This window comes from Myotis brandtii, unplaced genomic scaffold (genome assembly GCF_000412655.1).
Source record: "Myotis brandtii unplaced genomic scaffold, ASM41265v1 scaffold161, whole genome shotgun sequence".
Lineage (NCBI taxonomy): Eukaryota > Metazoa > Chordata > Mammalia > Chiroptera > Vespertilionidae > Myotis > Myotis brandtii.
Window position 1 is genome coordinate 1226379 of NW_005355881.1, and position 24653 is coordinate 1251031.

Below are 24653 nucleotides of genomic sequence, written 5' to 3' on the forward strand. Positions count from 1 at the left end.
GGAAATCAAAAGGATTAATAGTTCACTAAACATACAAATTATATGAAATTCACACTTCAGTGTCACAGCCACCTACTGCCTATGGCTGGGTTAGTAACGACGACCGTGCTGAATAGTTGCACGGTTGTGACAGAGACTCACTAAGCCTAACATATTTACTGTCGGGCTCCTTACAGAAAAGGGGGCAATTTGTAAGATGAAAACAATTTTGAGTATCACCTTCTCTTCCTGAACTACTCACTGGCTGTACAACGCAGGATCAGCCAAATGCCCCAAGCACATACCAGCAAGGGGATCGTAGTTTGGGAGAAGGACTTTAAAGTCTGCTAACGCAGGACCTAAAACGCTACTCAAATGATCAGGAATTTTGCCAGGACGTCTGATGTCATTTCGACCTCTGTACCACCCAAGGGAAGAAAGACGCTACAGTCAACACATTGAAACTGTTTTTCTGAAACACGGTGCAGGAGAACGGAGAGTGGGTTCATGGCCCTACAGGTGTGATATGACAAGTTATGTATTCATTTCATGTATTTTAGGAAAAAATACAACATGCAATGTAAACACATGAGTGTATACATTTTATTCAACTTAGGATGAAGCTACGTTGGAGGTTTCGTATTTAAGAATGTAATAAAAGAGGTGGTCTAGAACGTGGCAAAAATCATGGCAATGAAAGTTCAGGCAACAGCGACTCTTCCCAGGCCTGCTGCCGAGGTTAAAACACTTTCTCAAAAGTGAGCTCTCCCTGGGAACCGAAACTGGGCTTAAGTGGAATCGTGTCGTGGAATAAGAGGAAGCTTTTAAGGACTCTGGTCAGAAACTAAAGGGCAAAGGGAAGTTTTTTTTCGGAAACTATGTCAACACAAGTTACTGTGTCCTAGAACAAAGGCATCTGATCAGCAGCCATAAGAAATAATATAGTCGTCAATATCTTCGAAGCATTTCCTACTCCAGGCACTGTTCTAAGCCTCTGTGTATTTTGATTCATTTAATCCTTATAAGAACCTACGAGGAGGATCCTATTCCTATCACGACGTTACAGATGCGGAGACTAAGGCGTAAGAGCTCAGGGACCCTGACTAATGCCACACAGGTAGGAGTGGCAGGACTGGAATCTGAGACCAGCGTCCTCCTCCTTCTGAACCCCTCAGCTACAGCAAGTCTCAAAACGCAAGGCAGCTGTTAAACCAGGTGACCCCGGAGGCGTGGGACAGTCCTTGGGGAAAGAGGAGTACTGCTTACCTTGCATGTTTCTCTGATGTTCAGGCCTTAAATGATGTAAGTGCATGGGTTTGATAGAAACATGTTTCAATTAAAATAAAATTCTTGAGAAAGAAAAACCGTTACGGGAAGTTGCTGTGATTAATCTAAAGGGCATTTGAGCTGAACCCAGAAGGATTTCTAACCATCTCTGCCCACTTCTAGGAATGACCTGCAAGCTGGCCTGCTGGAGGTGCTTTTGTCATTTTTTGGTCCCCAACAGCAAGGATCCAGCTTCGTCACTCATCCCGCTAGAATGAAACCCCACGAGGCTCCCTGTGGTTCTGCGAAGTGGTCAGCTTTGGCCCACCAGGTGTGGAAGCTGTGGAAATCCCGGGGGCCTCCTCCACCCTCTCCCGCCCGGGGCTGACCTGTGCTCTTGTCCAGGAAGTCCATGGACTCCTCGCTTGCGCTGAAGTGGCTGGACATGGCCTTCTTGTCGGGGTCCTGCTCCACGTCGGAGCCCGTGTGCACGGACGAGTTTGTACTCATGGGGGAGCGCGGCATGTCCGACAAGGAGATCCTGCGGCCGGTGCCCCCGCTCAGCATGGGCTTGCTCATCAGGATCTTGGGGGACGCCGTCATGTCAAAGTTGAGCTTGACCTTCTCCTGCTTGTCTATCTTGGCGGCACCAGCGCTCGGGTTGCTAGGGTCGAGCAGCATTTGGTACTGGCTGTTGGGCGTGTAGGGTGTCCTGAACGGAGAGTAATTAAAAACCCCAAACTTCCTGCGAATGTTCTCCACATAAACCTCCATCTCCTGCATTGCACTGTTGAAGATGCTTTTAGTCTTTTTCACAGAAAAAGGAATTTCTTTAGACATGAGGTAGCAATTATTTATTGGAACCCAGGCTCTAGGAGGGCAAAAGAGAGAGAGATTTTAAGTTGACTTTGGTCATTTCCAAGATTTTTATGTAACTTTTTAAAAACATTTACTTCGTTGTGGTTAAGAACATTTAACAGGAGTTCTACCGCCTTAACCAACGTGTAAGTGTACAACACAGAATTGCTGGCTATAGGCACAAGGTTGTACAGCAAGCAGATCTCTAGAGCATATTCATAGTGTGTAACTGAAACTTTATGCCCATTGACTAGTAATTCCCCATTTGCCCATCCCTAGCCCCTGGCAACCATGATGCCACCGATTCTATGAATCTGACATAGATTCCTCATATAAAAATGGAATCATGCAGTGTTTGTCCTTATATGATTGGCTTATTTCACTTAGCATGTTGTCCTCCAGTTTCAGCAATGTTGTGGCATAATTTTTAAGGCTGAATAGTATTCCACTATGTATACATACAACATTTCCCTTATTCATTCATCAGTCAATGGAACATTCAGGTCGGTTTCAGAATTGTTTTTTTCCTGAACACAAACCCAGTTAGCCTAGTATTCTTGCCAAGATTCGTAAAGGCACATTCCTTTTCTTTTATAAATGACTTGGTTTGAATGGTTAAAAAACAATCCACTTAACACACGTTATGCCATCAGGGCTGAACGTGAACATGAACTTAACAAAAACATTAAAAGCCTCAACGGACTTAGTCATTTTAATCCATAAAAAAAAAAAATAATAATAATGCCCCTTTGGCTTTGGGTTGGTAGAGAATAAGAAGACAGTCACTGCATCCTAGACCACACCTCCCAAGAGAAAATTACTCCCCGAGCTCACTATTTTGCACTCAAACAATGAAAAGTTTTCTCTTTTAAAATTGGGATTCTCTGGGGGAAGGGGGGGGGGGGCCAATTGGGGGAAAAGAGACATATGTAATACTTTAAACAATAAAAAAAAAATTAAATGAATTTAAAAACCGGGGTTCTCCATGGAGCAAGGAGGGAACGTTGGAAAGCCATAACCCTAAAAGGAGGTGCATGGCTTTGAACATGAGATAGTTCGCATGAAAAATAACGAGAAACCCGCCCCTCACTTAGCCTTCAGGTGTGTGCCCTCCGCTTCCCAGGCGGGTTCCACCTCTCCCTACCGTCAACACCCCACACCCCCGTGGGCTCTGCAGAGACTTCATGGGAACGAACATGAGCTGCTTTCCTGGAATCAGTGACCCGAGTGACATCAGGCAGGAGATGGGCACACAACCCCCCTGCCCTGGGGAAGGCAGAGCTGACACAGAAACATCCAAGCTGTAACTTGGGTCACATTTTATTCCCCAACCTCAACCGTTTGCAGCTGGGAATCTGGTGGGAGTGAGCTTTCCAAGGAGGCCTCTTGGCTTTCACAGACCATCAACCCAAGCCTGGTATCACGCTGTAGGAAGCCAAGTCAACTGTGGGGAGGAATTAAACTCACAGCCGGTCTGATGCAAATACCATCCCCGAGTGCCATCAGAAGTGCCCCTGTAAGAGTCAGCCCCACACTACCGAGCCTCCCAAGGCTTCAAAGAGAAACAAAATAGGAACTTCTACTATGTTTTACCCAAATTTTAATGGTTGGCATCTCGTTCCTATTTTTAAAAGAAAAAAGCAGCCCAGGGGAAATACAGCATGTGCATGGGGCAGAATTCAGGGCACAGGCTGCCTGTTTGCAACGCTTGGCGGTGCTAGGTTGCCACACCCACTAAACCTGACCACCCCAACAATATCTGCTCTCAGAGCGCTGGAAATGACAGCTTCTCATCCATCCCAGCTCACTGCTGCTTCCATGCTGAGACCTGAGGAACCACACCTGCAAGTCAGGCAGAATGACCTAGACTCCAAGCATTACCACTGGTGGGCAAGGGTCTGGACCAGGCGGGACAGACCGGCGGAGCGGTCAGGCTCCCAGGACTGTCTGCAGACAAGGGACTCCCCGTTCCTGAGCCAGCCTCAGCGCTGCCATCAGTAAAACAGAGGAGGAGCCCCAAGCTGGAGGGGTACTAAGGGGAGCAAACAAAATGCCCCAGTCCCGGCACCACCAGGAGCTGGTCAGCCAGTCGGTCACTGGGACCGAGTTTCCCCCACACTGTCATCTGGTATCAGGGCCTTACCTGTTTCTTCCCAGGTTCTTAAGTGCCTTCAATGAAGTTGCTTGGCAAGTGATTTCTGGAAAATGACTGTTTCTGTTCCTTTAAGCAGGCCCAGGAGATATTTAAAGGAAAATTAGATTTGCTTAACAATACAACAGCCTGTGGGGGCAATGTTGTGAGGCCACAGCTGAGGTTCTTCCTAGCTCTGGGCCTCAGTTTTCTTACCAGCGAAATGGGGATAAAAGCAACTTTTATAGAAAGCACTTAAAGCAGTGCCTGCTGCATAGTTGGCCCTCGGTTAATGCCACCTCTGCAGGAATTTAATAAGATATTTTCTATGTTTTTACATAATACTGTGTGTCTGGAAAAAAATCAAAATATATTTTAATAATTTTTTAAAATAGCATTTAAAGTTGTGTGTTTGGGTTTTTTAAAGTATATTTTAACTGGTTTTAGAGAGGGAGGAAGGGAGAGGGAGAGAGAGATAAAACACCGATGAGAGAGAAACATCAACATCGATGGACTGCCTCCTGCACACCCTGTGCTGGGGAACGAGCCCAAAACCTGGGCACGTGCCCTGACCAGGAATGGAACCAGCAACCTCTTGGTGCATGAGCTGATGCTCAACCGCTGAGCAAAACCGGCCGGGTGAAATGGAAATATTTTAAAGGACAAAAGGCACGTGATGAGACACTTGAGAACATGCCTTGATTGGCAGAAGAGCCTCCCCGGGCTCCAGGATTCATTACCCTGACGGTGACCAGGTAACAGTCTGTAATATTTCTATTCTGCTGTCTTGGCCCATTTCACTGACACCTGTCCAGGCTCACATTTTGGCTCTACATCCCCGAAAGCAAACTCCCCGTAAAAGGGACAGCATGCTACCCGTCTTGCAGCCTCTCTGTAATCTCCCCGTCCTGTTCCTGGGTCTGATAAGAGCCAGCTGTGGACAAAGTGGCCCCATTCTGCTTTAAAGGCATCTCAGGGGAGGGAGGGATGCTCATCCTTGAAGGAGTGGCTTCCCCCACCGCTGCCAGGGACTCCCTGCCCAAGGCTAACTGACACATTCCTACAAGGCCAGCATATGGCCACTCCACCACTGTGCGTGTCCAAACACCTTGCCCAATGCATGCTCCTCACCGAAAATGAGCCCAACAGCTCAGCATATTCCCTCTGAGGGGGCAGAGGACACCAAGGGAGCTCAAGAAAATCTAATCAGGTTTGTGCTGCTGTCTTTTAAAAAACAGCCTCCAGAGCCAGCAAGGTTCATGCCCCTAAGCCACCTCCAAGGGGCGTCCATGCAGAGTGGCTCAGCGGACAGCAGATCCCAGGGTCTGGGAACACTTGGTGCATAGGGGCCTGTATCTTAAGTCTACCCAGATTACGTCACACTGGAGAACAAGAATAATCCCAAACCATCAAGGCAGTTCACACGTGGATGTTCTAATGAAGAGGCAGGAAGGTCTGCAGCCTGCCACCAATGCCTTTTGCTCTTCAAATAAAAGCCAGACTCCTGACAACAGCCCATGTGATCCGGGGCCTGCCCAACCTCTGAACCCCACATCTTATCATCTTCTCCTCCCTCATCCTGTTCCAGCCACACCGTGCTCCTGGCTTTTCCCCGAGCACAATGGGCCTTGGCCTTCCGCGCCCGCGTCTCTGCTCTCTCTGGCCCCCTCTACCCAGATCTTCCCTGGGCCACACCGTCCCCGCCTGACCTGAGGGCATCGTACCTGTTTGTTTACTTGTGTATTATCAGTCTTGCCCGCTAGGATGCCACCCTCTTGATGGGCAGACACAGTGTTGTCTGCCTACCCAATCCTAAAGCCCCAGCATCCAGCACACAGCCTGGCCCACAGCAGGCACCAAATACATATTTCTTTGAGTGAACAAATAAATGAATTTTTAAGAGAGTTCCAACAGAAACGGTCAAAATCAAATAAAGGGTAATACCTCCTATCAAACCCACGATCATCTCGGCTAACTTCCATTTCGCCTCCTGACTCTGGACGGCCTGGGTTCCTAGTGAACGATTTTGTAGATTACTTTGGAATTCACTCTTTTCTTTGACTTGCAAGAGGATAAGCAAAATTTAACAGAGAGGGGTATTGCAGATTCCGGTGTTGTATGAAATCATAAACCGCACGGTCTGTACATTCTGTGGCTGTGTGTAATAGTCAGCATGATGTCTTTTACATATTCTCCCCGACACACTCACACACTTTTGTCAAGCGGCTCGGTGGGGCTTCCAAAGGGCTTTTGCCTTATTTAATCATAACTTAACTCGCTAAAGTAGAGCTAAGATATTAACTGCTGCTCATCTCCGTCCACCTGTGGTTCTCAGGCCCGCAGGGGGCTGTGCTCTAAAGGGAACTGCTAGTCACTGGAATAACTCCCTTCGCAGTGGGCGAGGGGAAGGCAGAAAGGCTGGGAGGGAGGGCTCACACCTGCCCAAACAGTCACCCCTTATCATTTCTCATTTAGCTTCAAAGAAAAGAGGGGGGGAGGGGGCGCTACCTAGCACAGTGATAGGAGATCCATTTACTGGTAACCTGGGAAAATGCTTCTGGTCACGGAGAGCATTATTTTGAAAACCAATTTGCACAACGGTTTGATTTACTCCAGGAAAAAAAAAAAAGAACAGCAGCGTTTGAAATAACCATGGAACCTTATTCTGGTGCTGGTTTCATCAAGAAAAGCACGAAAGCAAGATTCTCTTCTCATGTACCTGAAAAGGCTGAAGCCCATGCATTATTCCCAGGGCCGACACAGCACAGAACAGGACTTTTAAACTACAAGATCCCCGGTGGGTAGCATGACAATCAACAAAACGATAGCCATCCCGTCCGCTCCTCCTCGTACCCACTGACCGTATCAAAGGTTCAGCGCGAGCTACACGTCTGCAGCCCGTTTTTAACTCCCACCTGTCGTGTTGTCCAAAGAACCGGGCATCCACCTGCCCGTCTTTATCCCTCAGAGCTTTGGCCGGCCAGAATGGGAACCCCTTCAGTTTTGCCCAGACCAAGGGATGTGGATTGCTCTAGGAAAAGAAAAACAAAATCCAGAGTCTGCATGTATTGGACAGCAAGAGACACACATACAGCGTGGTGTGTGGGGATAAAGCGAAGCAGAGGGGATAGAGGCCACAAACTGGAAGAGAATTGTCCAGACAGTGTCCCAGGCGGTGTTCCCTGGGCGGTGTGGCCAGTAGGCCTGGGCGAAGATGGGAACGGGGTGAATGGTGAAACCAAGAACGGAGCACTGACAAACGGGGCTTGAGAACTGGCTGTGCCGTGACTACCTGGGTGGCCCTGAGCAAGATCCCACCTTTCTGTGCAACTCAGAGACTGCAGCACTTACAGCCTCTGTTACGGTGGAGGATTAAACGTGGGTGTATCTAGCATGTAATGAGGGGCAGTATTGGCCTCTTTTGTTCTTTATGGAGGGCTACTCAAACCCTTAGCGATTCAGGTGTTAATCTCCAAGGGCAGGGAGAGACATAAACTGTGTTTTCACTGTTCACTTTACTTGCCCAATCTTGCCCCCCACCGCCCCCCAGCATACTCCACCGCCGCCAGCCCACTCCAAAACTGCATTTCTCTACATAGAAGACCAGTTTGGTAAATGCAGAACCACAGGGAAACAAGGGTGATCTTTCTCCCCTGACCACCGCCCCCTCACCACCACCACCACATTTGGGTGACCATGGACTCAATCCTCTTAAAATAGATTTGGAATGACACACTCATTTAACACTTGTGTCACTATCTGCATCGCTTTGGCGAATCCCCGCTCTCTGGACGAGCAGCCGAAGAGGTTTCTCCTACCTGCGTTGCTTTCACTCTGCTATCACTTTTTCAGTAAAAACATTACTTAAAAACTTCACCCCAAGTTTGGTCGAGTAAGCCACCTAGCGAAAGCTGTCTCGGGTAGTCATCCAGGCACAGCGTTCAGAAAACGAAGGGAAGGAACTCCAACTTACACAAGGCTCGCAAAACCAGTTATCGCGTTTTTGGCAAGCAGCTAAGTAACACTCTGGACATACTTCGATTTCATTCATCTGTAAAGCAGAAATAAGTTAGCATGCGGCTTCCCAGGGGCCTAGGCTTCTAGGCCCTCGAGAAATGCAAGACGATGTTGGAAAATAACATTAGTTAAACAAAGTCACACAATAGGGAATATCTCTCACCAACCCCAACACTTCCACCCAGCCCAAGCCACCACCATCTCTCCTGGAACATCTACCAGCTCCCACTATGGCTCACTCCCCACGTAGAGTCAGCAGCCAGAGCCACCCTCTACAAACATAGATTTGACCTTATACCAGTGGTTCTTTACCAGGGAGGTTCAACACCTCCAGGAATTTGGGGGGCACCGGGAGGGAGGGAGGCGTGGTTTGCAAGGGGATCTAAGAGGTACAGGACAGTCCCCACAACAAAGAAACCTTCAGCCTCAAATGCCAGTAGTGCCAACATTGAGAAACTAACAATGAAATCTAAACACCTGATCAGTTCCTTCAAGACCAGGTGTGGTCTGGCCTCGGCCCACCTGCCTCCACTGGCCATGCTCAGTGTCTATGCATCTCTACTCACACCATCCAGACCATTAGTTAATTCCATGTTGCCCTATTTTACTGACAGTCTGAAAATACCATTACTTCCTATCCCTCTTTTTCTTTTAAATTTTGTTTTCCATAGAGTAGAAAACAAGAAGGGAGGGAGGGAGGGAGGGAGGGAGGGAGCGAGAGACTGAAGTGAGAGAGACACATGAATTACATCAATTGGTTGCTTCCCACACATGCCCTGAGCCCCGACCATGGCTGGGGATCAAACCTGCAACCCAGGTGCGTGCCCTTGACCAGAAATTGAACCCCTGACCATTCGGTTTGCAGGCCAGTGCTCCAAATATTGAGCAACACTGGCCAGGGCTCCTTCTCCCTCTGAAGAAGTGCATTCCCCTAAAATATCATCATGTCTTAGAACCAAGGGCCCTGGAGGCTCGCATAATGGATCTGAATTCAGACTCCACTATTTCAGAGGAAAAAATGAGGACCCAAGAAATCAAGTAACATGGCCAAGGTCTCACTGCAGCGAAGCGGCAGGGCCAGGAGTTGAACCCAGGCAGTCGGGCTCCGAAACCCATGCACTTCACCATTGCCCTGTTAGTTGCTACATCTTCCTATCACCATGAGGCTTACGTTTATCTCCATCCTGCAAGGTGCCTAATACATGGCAGCTGCTCAGGTAAGAATTAATTATTAATCTCTTAATTATAATTTGTGATTATAAATGAAAAATGAATGCCAGAGTATAATACCTTTCTACCCAGTCTACTTCTATTCTAATGGTACTGGGTGGAACAAAGTGGTAACACCATGTCCAGGACAGCCCTGGCCTTGGAGCCCACAAAGCAACAGTGTACCGCCAACAGGTGGATTAAAAAATGCCAGGCAGAGCCCTGGCAGGGTGGCTCAGTTGGTTGGAGCATCGTCCCATACACCAAAAAGTTTCAGGTTCGATTCCCAGTCAGGGCATATACCTAGGTTGCTGGTTCGAATCCCAGTCAGGGCATGTACAGGGTGCAACCGATCAATGTTTCTCTCTCTCTCCCTCTCCCTTCCTTTCTCTCTAATATCAATGAAAAATATCCTCAGGTGAAGATTTTTTTTTTTTAATTTGCCTAAAAATGTCAGACAGGCCCTAGCTGATTTGGTCCAGTGGATACAGCGTCGCCTAAGGACTGAAGGGTCCAGGGTTCGATTCCAGTCAAGGGCACATGCCAGGGGTTGCAGGCGCGATTCCTAGTAGGGGGGGTGTGCAAGGCAGTCAATCGATGACTCTCTCTCATCACTGATATTTCTATATCTCTCTCCCTCTCTCTTCCTCTCTGAAATCAATAAAAAAAAATATTTTTTTATAAAAGTCAGACAGAGTATCCGGGTTCAATAAATTCCACCTGGGGGCACCCCATCAATTAAAGGCCTTCGTTCCCCTTATCCAAGGAAACAACTGAAAAACTCACCCACACAAATCTCTATTTTTTTTTTATAAAAGTCAGACAGAGTATCTGGGTTCAATAAATTCCACCTGGGGGCACCCCACCAATTAAAGGACTTCACTCCCCTTACCCAAGGAAACAACTGAAAAACTCACCCACACAAATCTCCTAATCACCAATTAACAGTATCAAAAACAGTCCATGATCACTTCTCACCAGAGAAATGCAAACCAAAGGCACAGTGAGGTGCCACCGTCCTTACTGATCGCACTGACGGCAAGCTGATGTAAGTGTATTTTTCCTCATTAGAACTTCCAGTGTTAGAAAGAGCGCAGAGAAACGGCCACGCTCACCCATTCCAGGTTGTTGTATAAGTTGCTACAGCTTTTCCAAAAGACAATCCGGAAATATCACCCTAAGTTACTGCCTTGGACCTGGTAGGTACATTTCCAACCATTATACTAAGGAAACCATCAGAACAGCCATGAAAAACCCTGTTCTCCCTGTGTGTTTAATCACCTGGGAAAACATTCAAACTACGTGAAAAACGTAGACTATAAAACTCTTTCCATGTGAACATGTAGGCATGAACATATCCTACAGTATCCAGACTTTTTCCAAATGAATGAATAAACGGATGTACACAGACAGGGTGGAGGCCATTACATCGAAGTTCTTCACGCTTACGATGGGGGTCTAATAAAGAAACCATTTCTGCCACCAGCCTGTCCCACCACCTCAGGGCGCACAGCCAGGAGGCTGGTCATCCACACCATCCAGCCTACTGGTATTTGCGAAAGGAACGGACTCTCCAGGACACCGGGGCTGCTCTGTGAGAAAGAGTCAGCACCTTCCCCCCAAATAATGCCAACATCTTCTGCAGGAAGACTGAAAAGGACCTGACTCAATGCCAGACTGTGGGTGAAGAAATTATGAACCATCTCCTTTAGATCATGGCTAAGGTGCGGGTGCTCTACAACATATGGGGGGGCCCTCCTAGTTGCTTTTACTTTTCCTTAAAGAGAGAGGGAGCCGTCTGGGCCTAAACAAATTCTAAAGCCACTCTGGCTACCCACTGGGAGATCCTGCACATGCAAACTTCAGCCACCCTATCCCCACTCTGGACACGTTTAAAACACGACAGTGGGAAACACATACCTCATGCTCACAGATTTTGATGACTATTTTCGCTATTTGCGTCAATTTGTGATTTCCTAAGGGAATAAGAAAATTGGATTAATTCAAATGGAAACATGTTGATGCCCAGCCCTGGGATTTTATTTCCACTAACAACCTTTTAACTTGCTTTCCCCCACGATGAAACTTTTAAAGGCTAAAAACCAGGAGGTTCTGGCTTCTAATACCCGTCACATTGTGTGTAGTCTCCCATGACTGTCAGCCAGTCTTTGTGCCTTGATGTCAGCTTTTCTGAAACTGAGCAATTTGTGGCGTTTCCCTACAAGTCATGGATTCATATTTAAAGATGCTTTTACAGTCCGGCCAGCGTGGCTCAGTGGTTGAGTATCGACCTATGAACCAGGAGGACACGGTTCAATTCCCGATCAGGGCATGTGCCTGGGTTGTGGGCTCGATCCCCAGTGTGGGGCATGCAGGAGGCAGCTAATCAATGATTCTCTCTCATCACTGATGTTTCTATCTCTCTCTCCCTCTCCCTTCCTCTCTGAAATCAATAAAAAATATTTTTAAAAAGTAAAGATGCTTTTTTACATTTTAAAGGCTTAAGTTAGTGGAAAGGAGTCCTCCTCTACCCACTGTCCCAGACTCCAACCCAAGAAGAGTACGGGGGGAAAAAGACACTGAATTACGTAGCTCTGATGTACCCAGTGCCTGAAAATACATTTTGTTGTTAACCCCTCAAGAAGCCATAATATAGGGAGCAGGTAGGAATATTCCCATTTCATTACTGAGCTAGCCAAGGCTCAGGAGTCATCACCAGCCCACTTAGCTAGTGAGTTAAAGATCTGGCCCCAGGATTCTAAATCCCTTACCTTTGCACTAAACCAGAGGACAAGATGGTTAGAAATCCATGTTTTCTTCAAATGCTACTCTATTTTCAGAAATTGTATGTTTGCTGGCAAAAAGATTTCACACACACATAAGCACCTAGATTTCTGGCTTGCCTTCAAACCTCAGGGGATCTGATAACTCTGTCCAGCAACCATGGAGTGTCAGTGGCAGCCCCGCCAGACCAGGCAGGAACCCCACCAGGAGGTAGGCAACCCCACAGTATCCTGCTCTCCCCACAGTCAGTGCCTACCCTGACTGTGCCGATGTGTTTTGCTCACCAGTCCTCATTCACTTGTTTATACGTTTGAGTTTATAATCTTTATCTAAATTCTCAATGCCCAGGGACTCTCTTCCCTCCCTACACCCCAACCTGCTACTGAGCAAAACATGTGCTGTAAGTAAACATCTACCATTCATGCGTCTTTTCTTAAACGTTACCTAAAAGTCTACGCTAGACCCAAGGGCAGTGATGGCGAACCTATGACACGCGTGTCAGAGGTGACACACGAACTCATTTTTTTGGTTGATTTTTCTTTGTTAAATGGCATTTAAATATATAAAATAAATATCAAAAATATAAGTCTTTGTTTTACTATGGTTGCAAATATCAAAAAATTTCTATATGGGACACGGCACCAGAGTTAAGTTAGGGTTTTTCAAAATGCTGACACGCCGAGCTCAAAAGGTTCGCCATCACTGCCCAAGGGTATGCAGGGAACAAGACGTGGTGCTTGCCCTTAAAGAGCTTACATCCTGGTAAGCAACTCAAACAAATAAAAACAGTACCATCCAGAAAGGGTAAGAAATGCTGCCACAGGAAGGGCAGGTACTGTGGCAGCCCTTAACAATAACATATGATATGGTCTAGTTCACCAGGGAAAGCTCTTCAGAGAACTGAGAAACTGAGACAAGAGAATAAGAAAAAGCCAACAGGAAAAAGAGGTAAAGCCTGTTCCAGCAGGGAACAAGACCTGGGGGCGAGAGAAACAGGATCGGACAGGACACTGAAAGATCTGCTGGCCAGAGGTAAACAGAGAGGATTGTGGGAGAGAAGTTGAGGCCATAGATGCCAAGAGGAGATTTTTCTGTCGAGAAGGCTCGATCCTCTAAATCTACGACAACACAACTGACAAAACTTCATTCAGAATATAAAGCTCTCCTACAACTCAATAATAAAACACAAAAATCCAATTTTTCAAAGGAGCAAAAGATTTTAAAAGGTAGTTTACCAAAAGATATACAAATGACTTATAAGGACACACAAAAAAAACCTCAATACCATGAGTCCTTACAGGAAGACAAATTAAAACCAATATGACATATTATTTCATACCTTCAAGAATGGCTAAAATTAAAAAGACTGACTAACAATACCAAGTGTTGACAAGAATATGAAGCAACTTAGGCTCATATACACTGTTAGAAGGAGTGCAAAATGACACACCACTTTGTAAAAACAGTTTGGCAAAAACACTTATAAACTCAAATACAAACCTATTCCGTGATCTAGCAATACTCCTTCTAGGTTTTTACCCAAGAGAAATGAAAACATATGTCCACACAAAGACGTGGACAAGAATGCTCACAGCAACTTTGTTCCTAACAACCAAAAGCTGAAAATAACACAAATACCCATCAACAACAAGGTGAATGAATAAATTCTATGTTGATAAAACAAACAAACACAGCAATAAAAAAAAATGAACCACTGACACACACAACATGGATGAATCCCAAAAATCTTATGCTGCATTCAAGTAGCCAGACACCAAAGAGCGCAATGCAATCTCTATGACTCCATTTACATGAAATTCTACAACATGCAAAACTAACCTACAGTGACAGAGAACAGAACAGTAGGCCGGATTTACTGGAAAGGGCAAAGAGGGAATATAATAGGATGATGAAAAAATTCTACATCTTATTTGGGGTTGTGGTTACACATGTCAAATCCATAGAATATACACGTAAAATCTGTACCTTTTATCTTATGTAATTATTCCTCCATTGCAATGAAGTTTTTAAAAAGGACAGGCAGCAGCATCACACAGCCAGTTTGGATGTCAACTCATACTTCAAATACACAGTCACCGGCCCCCTATTCACAAATATTAGCAATCCCTACACAAGTATTCGAAGACATTAGCCCTGATGCGAGAAAGAGCCTGATTTTTATGAAGAGTGGAAGAAGGGGCAACACACACAGCATACTCTCTTTCACAGGCATCATCTACGCACTCACCCCCATTATAAATGATGCAGTTGTGCAAAATCCACTTGGCATCAGCCAGGAAGGCTTCTGTGCAGCCATACATTTTCTTCTTAGCGTTCTGCAGAGACAAGCCAGAGCATAATCACCACCGAGTCTACACAAGCCGCAGCCAGTAGCACCTGCGTCCCCACATAATTTTCTTAGCAGTCATTTGCCAAATTAATTAATGCTTTTACCCATTTCCCAAGATGCTATTGTAGTGGAGATCTATAACTCCATAAAAGCGCATCCACTGAATTTATCACACTAACCTGAATTTTCTCATTTTATAGTAGCTTATTCCAATGGAACAGGACATAACATATACTTATGTATTTGTTATTATTTGTAATAGTCTCCCATAAGCCTCATGATTGAGAACTCGATGAAGCAGTCATTATCATCCCCATTTTACAGGCAGGTGGGCCAAGGTATGGGGATGTTAAGGAACGTATGCAGAGTTCCAAAGCTATTAATTTATGAAACTAAAATTCCAACCCTGCCTTTTTTGAATGCCTGCTTTTTGGAATACCATGAGGATGTGTGCAATTTTCCAAAAGCAGGTTGGATTAACTGTTTAGGGATTATCAGTGCACATATGCTTTCCCCTCATTCATGCTTTCTTGACCCAGATTTTGGTGTCAACAATTTGAAAATCAACACAGGATGTTGTGCACAATCTAACGGTTTACAAGTGTCCTTTTCAGCATGGAGATTTAGCATGAATTTTAAAAATACCTCCAGGCATTGAAGAAACACCCTTATCAGTAAAAGAAGTCAAGTTCTATGAAGCCATAAATGCACTGCTAATGTGAACGTTTCCCAGACACTTAATTTTCTCTTCTGCCCTCCTGCTGCTCTCATTAGCACCTCCGAGAGGAAGAGAAGAGGTAAGGTTCAAATCCATCAAATCGCTAATTCTTAGAAGCTATGACTTTTTCAGGTGAAGAATCACAAGCAGAAGTAATATTTGGAGCTTATCCGTGGACTGCAACACTCCATTGCAATCCCTGCAAAAATGTTACAGAAGAAGTTAGGGAATAAAAGTTCTTCCATCCCAATAAAAATTCACAGAGGAAACGTAGAGAAACCATGTTGAGATGGGGCACGAAAAATGAGGGCGGATCCTCAGTCATCTCGACAACCGTGGGGTACACAATGGTGAGGTTCTTTGATGGAGGCCAACCTTTTCCAATGTACAAAGGTCCATGGGGTGGAAGATGTATTCTGCGTAGTCGGGATGCTGTTCCAACGGAACAGGCTTCTGGAATGCATCTGTCTATAAGGGAAAAGACGTGCACACACAGACACAAACCATTATTGCTGGGGAAGACCAAGCATTAAGGCCAGCAAAGCACTTTAAACTGGAAACAACTTTTCAGACAACAGGCTTTAAAGTTTTCACAAAGAATGATCCTGAGGAGCGCTCCAAATCGGTTCCCCTTCTAATTCCGCCTTTTTATCAATAATCATGGACCCAGCTGTGTTCTGGTTTTATTTGCTCCCTTTTCAGGATATATGCAAATAACAGGTCCTGTTCTTCTTATACAGGGTGGGGCAAAAGCAGGTTCGCAGTTGTTCCCACGGAAAATAACAATAAACAGTAATACGAGAATGAAGTCTGTGTTTCACGTACTCACAGCTGTAAACCTACTTTTGCCCCACCCTGTATTAAGATTGACAAGAACAACTATCAGTTCCTTTACACCTGAACTTTGAACGAAGTTTATGTATACACTGCAAATACCCATAATCAAAACTGACTGAGGACGAAAAATGACACTCCAAATAAAGTTCCCAAAGTGCCAGCAGATATTTTGCACGTGGGAAAAAAAATTAAACAGCAAGGTTTTGCTTCTCCTTTAAAAAGCCCAGTTACCCTCAACACAGGAACTATGTACGTTTCTCATTTTGATCCATTGTCTTAAGCCCTATGTCAATCGGCTAAAAAATAAGCCTGATTTGTTGATGGGTGGTATTTAGTTATCAATAAAAAAAATTTTTTTTAAAGATTTAGTTATAAATACCAAAATATACCCAAGCAAGGGATCTGAGTGAATTACCATTTGCAGTCAGCTGAGCCCTTTTATCCAGAATGAATGAGTGACCATTGTAAGTTTAAAAGATGCTACCTACCACAGCCCTAACCAGTTTGGCTCAGTTGGTAGAGCGTCAGCCTGCGGACTGAGGGTCCTAGGTTCGAGTCCGGTCAAGGGCACATGCCCGGGTTGCAGGCTCGACCCCCAGTAGGGGGCGTGCAGGAGGCAGCAGATCAATGATTCTCTCTCATCATTGGTGTTTCTCTCTCTCTCCCTTCCTCTCTGAAATCAATAAAAATATTTTTTAAAAGATGCTGCCACAAAAATCAGCAACTTTCTGAACTGATTGACTTTATATCAAACAATTTATGTGAGAAATTAACACCCTATCCCATTTTTCTTTGTGGTTTATCATTCTACAGTGTTGACAAGTCTACATAATTATTCTTCTTGAAACAGTCCTCAGCAGATATAATTAATCCAGCCTATGAAAAACAGGAAGTAATTCCTTGTCACTAAAAATAGAAAACTCCATAGTTTTAAAAAATCTGTCTTTTTAACCAAACTGAGGCTATTCACTTTTGCTTCCATTGATGAACATTTTAATAAAGAGAAAAATAGATTACAATTTAGCAATACTTAATTGGCACACTCTCAATCTTTTTCATCATAATATCAAATTTCACTATGTCACCTAACCGGTTTGGCTCAGTGGATAGAGCATCGGCCTTCGGACTGAAGGGTCCCAGGTTCGATTCCAGTCAAGGGCATGTACCTTGGTTGCAGGCACATCCCCAGGAGGGGTTGTGCAGGAGGCAGCTGATCGATGTTTCTCTCTCATCAATGTTTCTAACTCTCTAACTCTCTCCCTTCCTCTCTGTAAAAAATCAATAAAATATAGTAAAAAAAAAAAAAATTTCACTATGTGAAAACTCAAAGCTAAAGCGTACTTTTTTAAAAGAAATTAAACCACAGTGGTTACTAAATATTCTACATTTCTATAGATTCATTGGACTTAGAAAGCAAACTCCAAAGAGTCACAAAGGTTCGCTACTGGTGCAAATGAGAAAAAGAGAACTCCATCCTCAAGTTTCTGTAGGAAAAAATTTCGTAATATGTTGATTATAATGGCACTGCCATCTTCCTGAAAACTGTCACAAGAAATCTAAAACCTCCTTGGCTATGATCAGACTGGCACTCAGGAGGGAAACCAGGTGAAGTGCGCAATTTGCCAGCCGACTGTGGCAGCCCTGCTTCCACACAGATTCCTTCGCCCTGGCCGGGTTGCTCAGTTGCTTAGAGCGCCATCCCAATACGCCAAGGTTGCAAGTTCGATCCCCAGTCAGGACCAACCAATTAATGCGTCAATAAGTGGGAAAACAAATTGATATCTCTCTGTCTCTCTCAAGTCAATAAATAAAATTTTCCTTAAGGGGAAGGGTCCGTACATCAAATCCTATTTCAACATTGAAGGAACTAATCAAATTCTCACCCTTTATGGGAAACCGCATTGGTTGAATTTTACTTGAAGGTTTCATCATCAGACCTTGATTATAAATCAACTGGGTTGTACTCAGGTCTCTCATCGCAATGGAAGTTTACCAACTCACGTGGGAAGGAGTCAAATTCCCCTTACTCGATGGGGTATGAGGGCGTTTACACTACATAACCAATCAGAATTTTAAATCCCCATCAAGTTTCTCCACTATATGTCATTTCCCAACTAAAGTCCTTGAGGACAGACACAGAGTGCTCATTATAGAGAACTGAATGCTGTCATAACTTACATTTCATTTTCAGATGTTTGAATTCGGGCACGTAAGAAGGCCTAAAGAGCACACATAGCTAAAGCTATTATGGAATAAGAGTTTAACAGAACAGCCCAACTGGCATGGCTCAGCGGTTGGGCACCGACCTATGAACCAGGAGGTCACGGTTCGATTGATTCAATTCCCGGTCAGGGCACATGCCTGGGCTGCAGGCTCAACCCCCAGTGGGGGACATGCAGGAGGCAGCCAGTCAATGATTCTCTCTCATTGATGTTTCTCTCTCACCCTCTCCCTTCCTCTCTGAAATCAATAAAAATATATTATTTTTTTTTAAAAGATAGATTTTTTTAAAAAGAGGTTAATAGAACAAAAGTCACTACTTCCATTTACACTTATACCACGAGGAACTTTCTTCTTACCCCTGGCTGTTTCATTTTCTGAATGGCAAACTTGAGCAGGTAGGACAACTGTTCGATGGTGAGCATTGTCATAGCTTTGCTCTGGGTCTCGATGCATTCTGCTACTGTAATCTTCTACAAGTCAAACCACACAGAGGGCCAGTTAGGGAAAAAGTTACTATCCACAGACTGATTTCCTTTTCCTCCTAACTTTCCAGTTAGCTCACACACAGAAGGAAATAATTTCCAAGTGAAACGATAGTTGTTTCACTTGACAAGGACTCCAATCTACTTGGAGTTTACTGGATCAATGGATAAAGGTCAGAAGCACACAAATCCACTGACTACCTTATTAGAAGTGCTCTGTGCTCATGAAGATGACAGAATCTGAGAAAGATGCTTGCAGCTAAGGCAGGGACCTGAAAATCGCCATCATTACAATCTTGAATTCCAAGAATGGGATAAGAGAAAAGGCCACTGATGCTTTCAGGGTAATCTCTTCATATAATGAATCAACCACTTATCTTGATGTTCTTAAGGTTCAGGGCTATCTGTCAGGAAATTGACAAGGCATTCACCCAGTGACATCACTGAGAGAAAGCATGAATCCAAGGGATAGTGGCGAATAATAAATATGACTTAGTTCTCTATCACCACTGATGGGAACTCGCTTAGGACACTCTGGCAAGCTGCACAAGAAGCATAGCCTAGCTGTTTAGCTCCATGGGCAATAAATGCCACTTTGTGAGGGAAACTCCCATCCAAGAAGAGACCCGGAGAAATGCCTGAAACTGGATTCTGCTATGTAAATCTGGTGGTGCTACATCTCAGAGCTTCAGCATCCTTGGGCGGCAAAGACAACAAAAACAGCAAGGCTGATGATGGCAGGGAACGCTCCTGAACTATCTGTGTCGAGAGAGCTGAGAAAGTTTTCTCCAATTAATTTGGATTTCATTTCCATTCTTCCTGTCTCTGGATGCTCCAAAAGGAACTTGCAGATGTGTCTGGTTGTCGAGGAAAAGGGCAACACAAAGAGGCTCTGAAGCCGAACACAGTCCATGACGCAAGTCTCTAATCGCTTGGCTACCAGAGCCTGAAAGAGCTCATCTTCTCAGCTGACTGCCCTACCAAGTCACCCCGCAAGGAAACTGGGGCTTGAAATCTTAGACACAGCACTCCTGTTTGTTTGAATTCCCGTTCGTTTCCAGGTAACCGATCCCTGGCGAACACTTGGGTTGCGTGCTCAACTGCCATTCGCCTCCTCTGCCCCCTCCCCCCAACCTCTTCCCTTCCCTCCTGGCTGGCAGTGCCCGGTTCCCACGATATACGGAAAGTGCCAGATGTGCATTTTTCAAGCCTTTTTTGCATAAGGACTGGTGATCCAATCCTGACCAATGAACTGAAGAGCAAGGCTGCTTGATAAAAAGGGACGTGAAGAGGGACACTCCTTTTAGGGGATTTTTGTTAGCCACTGTCATCGAATCCCCAGCAGCCATCGTAGGGCCATGCAGGGACACACGGCCCTAACGACGGAATGGAAAGAGTCTGGCTCTGAACAAACGCTGGCCTGGCCCTGCCCTGGGTTTTTCCTACACATGCTAATAAAACCCTCTTGTTTCTCTGTCACCTTTCATCAAGATCTATTGTTTGCAGCAAAAACATCCTCTCCGAGCCACTATCATTTTTGCAAAATGAAGGAAGGGAGGGTTGGTCAAGACAAAAGGAAATAGGTGAAGGCTCCAGTTCCCACACTAAATGCAGAAGAATGAGGTGAGGCTCTGACCAAGAGGGTGTAGCTGAGGAAAACGTGCCCTGCACATCTCTCCATCTAGAGCAGCGGTCGCCAACCTTTCGGACCTCACGGACCACCAGCGGTCCGCGGACCACCGGATGGCAACCGCTGATCTAGAGTAACCCAAAGAGAACCAGAGGCCATCCTTTGCAATTTCAGGGGCAGAACACCATTAAAATGTCACCATCCTATTGGATGAAAGTCTAATTTCTTATATTTCTCCTTTTCCTACACAAAGTGGCACCACAGACACTGTCCTATACATAGCTTGCTTTTTTTTCCCCACAAATAACATCTGGGTGAACTTTCCATTTCACACATAGAAAGCCTCCCTCGTTTGAGATCTAATGCCAACAGATCCTTTGGATCACGTGACATTCCACAGGAAATGATTCTATAGACGACATTATTTTCAGCATTTTGAAGAGCATCCTAGTTGGAAGTCACCAAGAACAGAAGGCACTTCAGAACAGCGGAAACCACCCCAACTGTTTGAAGGAGTGTTTAGACTTTGCTACAGATGAAATACAACATTCCCTTCACTGTGCCAGTGCGCTTCCTTCTGCCTGGGGTCCTGAACTTGCTGCCCCTCTGCCTGGAGGGTCTTCTCTCCTCCTCTTCACGTCTTTCTCAAATCTTAGTAAGGCTTCCTGGGTCTCTTCACTTAAAATGGGAACACCCTGCGCCCTCCTCACTCCCTATTCCTCATCGTCAATTCATTCTCTCCAGAACACTCTTCCTCTAACACACTGTACGTAACTTTATGTAGCCTGGTTTCTGCCCTTTCCTCCTGAAAAGAATGTGATTCTTGCCTCTTTTTCTTTACTGCTGATTCCCTAGCACCGAAGGAGCACAGAAGAAGCAGATGTTGCCAGAACGGAAGCATCAGATGGCAACCACACAGAATATACAACCTAAATTGGTCTTCCTAGCGTGGCTACTGCCGATGATTCAATGATGAAGCAGGAGACAACATCCAAGAAAGGGAAAAATAGCATGAGATCTTTTCAAAATAGGTAAAGATGCATAAGTTAACTTCTGGAATGTTCATTACAAAAGAGAAGGTTGCGGATCTCAAAGCGATCCAAAGACCCATGAGGAATCAAAAAGAATGTCTTTCCAAGAGGCCACTTGGACCAACTGCCAATGTTGGTCCAAAAAGGAGATGGATGACCAGGATAGAGCAGGTGGAAGGCAAGAAATTTCTCTTTTCCCTGCATCTTGATGATTTGAAGAGTTAAAAATATAAGGGAGAAAGAGAAAGGAGAAGAAACCAGGCAGAGAATGCATTCATTCATCAGAAACTGACCTCACATTCAGGACAAAACCAGTCCCCCTCTGGTTCCGATGTCAGTCTCAGACACTTAGCGTGATAAACCCGGGGACAGAGCTCACAGCAAAGGACTTGGCCTTCCCGGTGACAAACCCAGCAGTAGAAATCATTCCGTCCATCCTGCGGTACAACATCAACAGGGTCTGTGGTGAGTGGCTGCTTCATATAGTAAAACGGACCATGTCTTAGTTCTGACTGAAATGTAGGCAAGAAAGACAGGTTTGGTTTCAAAACAAATGTGCATTCTCAAAAGGAATTTTAACAAACACATCAAGAAACAACAAAAGACAATTACAGCATTTCATACATTAATTAAAAAGCCACCCTGGATTACACTACTCAATACATGGTTTACATATTAGGATGTTTTTCTTGCTTCTATTTTAAGAGGACATAGATTAAAAAACTAATGTCTAAGAATTAATTGGCAGCCCTATAGCAGGATAGCAAAATGGCTACAACCCAGGCATACCCGAGTTCAAATTTTAGCTCTACCAGCTACATGACCCTGGACAGGTCTCTTAACCTCTCAGCTTCAATTTTCTCATCTGTAAAATGGGTACGATAATACTTAACTTCATGGTATTGTGGTCGGGATTAAATGGGATGATACAATGCATGCATATAACACAGTGCCACCATTACTAATATTGCTGATATAGTTAAGAGCCCAATATATGGAAGTCTAAATGTGCAAAGCCAACAAAATAATGTCAGTTTGCCCTGGGATTCTTTCAACATCAGGCTTTTGGAGAATAGATCCATTGGATTTGAGTCACCAAAGGATCACCCATTTTTTACTAGTACGTCTACCCTGAATGCATATAATAATACTATGAGCCAACAAGAGGCTTCCTGAAGCCGTGATTCTTAAACATGGTAGGTCCCCATTGACCAGGAGTTACATCAACTACTTAGGACCAACAATGGCAGAAAGATGAGATGGGCAGCCAATTCACAGGAGCCAGACCCCATATCATCCTGAAATACCAAGAGCAATAGTTCCCTAATGATATAATATAGAATCCAGCAAAGCCACACTCCAAACCAGGGGTCCTCAAACTTTTTAAACAGGGGGCCAGTTCACTGTCCCTCAGACCGTTGGAGGGCCGGACTATAGTTTAAAAAAAAACTATGAACAAATTCCTATGCGCACTGCACATATCTTATTTTGAAGTAAAAAAACAAAATCTTATGTCTGAGGCACTGGCCAGTGTTTTTCATGGTTAGAATGTTGACCCCCACACCAAAAGGTCATGGGTTCAATTTCCAGTCAAGGGCATGTCCCCGAGTTGCAGGTTTGATCCAGTGTGTGGGATGCAACCAATTAATGTGTCTCTTTCACATCAATGTTTCTCTCTCCCTCCCCCTCCCTTCTTCCCCTTCCCTCCCTTCCTCTCTCTCTAAGAATCAATGGGAAAATATCATCAGTGAGGATTAACAACAACAAAAAACTTATCTGAGTAATGTCAGTTTTGTCCGTTCATGCCTCATATCGTCACATTACTTTTCTTTTTTCCTTATTTTTTAAAAATATTTTTATTGATTTCAGAGAGGGAGAGAGAAAACCATCAATGATTAGAGATAATCACTGATCGGCCACCTCCTGCACAACCCACACCTGGGATCAAGCCCACAACCTGGGCATGTGCCCTGACCGGGAATCAAACCGTGACCACCTGATTCACAGATCTACACTCAACCACTGAGCCAGGCTGGCCGGACTTTCTGGCTAGAACCCCCAGGATAATGGGGAAAAGTGGCCAAGATTGCAGGCACCTCGGTCTTGTTCCTGGTTTTTATTATGAGGTTTTAATGCTCTCAAATGCCTGCTCTTCCTTGATAAAGAGCCTCACAGATGCCTGGCAGATCCTCATTATCCAATCCTTCTAAAGCTCCTACTCTCGTTTCTATTAAGAAAACAACTAAGACTTTCAAGAGTGATTGCACTGAGGGGCGGGGGAGCATGCAACAAGGGAAGTAGAGGATTATTACTTCAAGGTAATGGCACCAAACCTAGGGACAGAGGTAAGCTAGGGCTCTAAAACCTGGCTCCCCGATGGCCCACACGGGGACATATTATATACAGGAAAAATTAATTATGGTTATTAAATATTTTTAAAAAGAATAAAAAATTTAGAGAAATAAGAAAAAGTTAAAGGTCCAACAAGATAGAAAATCTATCTTGTTATTCTCTGATTAAATTGGCTCCCTAAATTTCCATATGTATTTGAGTCAGTGTCTGAACTTTTTGTCTGTCTATTGACAAACCAGTAACGTGTTTCCATTACTGGTTTAATAAATCTAATATGGCTACTGTTCATTCAAAAAGGAAAATAAAATCCATTGACCAGAAAATAAAAATCATGGTGATTTAAGGGAGTTGGGGTCCTGGGCTGTACTGATTGGTTGATCTTGTATCAGGTTCTGATGTCAGTCAACCAAGGTGTTTTTCTGTCTATAGTTTCATGATGGTGTGATAGGTAGTGTTGATCCACTTTCATGGGCCTGGGGCATAAGACATCTCCAATTTCCAAAAGCAGAGCAAATTCTCAATCTAGGCCTTTTCAATTCCTCATTTCTCATGCTGCAAACAAAAGTGCCATAGGCAGGGGGCGCCCGGTTACAGACAGCCATCTAGCCTCCATTTCCAAGACAATAGGTCTTGGGCAGCTGCTAGGCAGGGGCCTGGTGGCAAGCTCCAAGCCAGCATCACCAAACTCACAGGCAAAAAAGCCCCAAGTTAGGACCAAAATTGTTACCTGACTAAAGGGATCCATTTGCCGAGTGCATCAAAGCCCAATAAAACTCGAACAGGCGT

The 24653-nt window shown here is 44.7% G+C and overlaps 1 protein-coding gene across 10 annotated transcripts in view; it reads right to left on the reverse strand.

Moving 5' to 3' along the window:
• The window catches only part of ZMYND8 (zinc finger, MYND-type containing 8), a 117383-nt gene that overhangs the window by 51214 nt on the left and 41516 nt on the right, over positions 1-24653 (reverse strand). For 4 of the 10 annotated variants that reach the window (XM_014536379.1, XM_014536374.1, XM_014536377.1 and 1 more), the window contains 8 exons: positions 21809-21952; positions 18729-18842; positions 15688-15780; positions 14493-14580; positions 11381-11436; positions 8208-8285; positions 7150-7265; positions 1635-2116 (listed from right to left, as the gene is read on the reverse strand). In XM_014536379.1, the coding sequence (XP_014391865.1) occupies positions 1635-2116; positions 7150-7265; positions 8208-8285; positions 11381-11436; positions 14493-14580; positions 15688-15780; positions 18729-18842; positions 21809-21952 (1171 nt within the window). Of the gene's footprint in view, positions 1-1634; positions 2117-4246; positions 4325-6178; positions 6248-7149; positions 7266-8207; positions 8286-11380; positions 11437-14492; positions 14581-15687; positions 15781-18728; positions 18843-21808; positions 22028-24653 lie in introns of all 10 variants that reach the window. The other 6 variants (XM_014536378.1, XM_014536372.1, XM_014536376.1 and 3 more) reach the window with 3 other exon arrangements.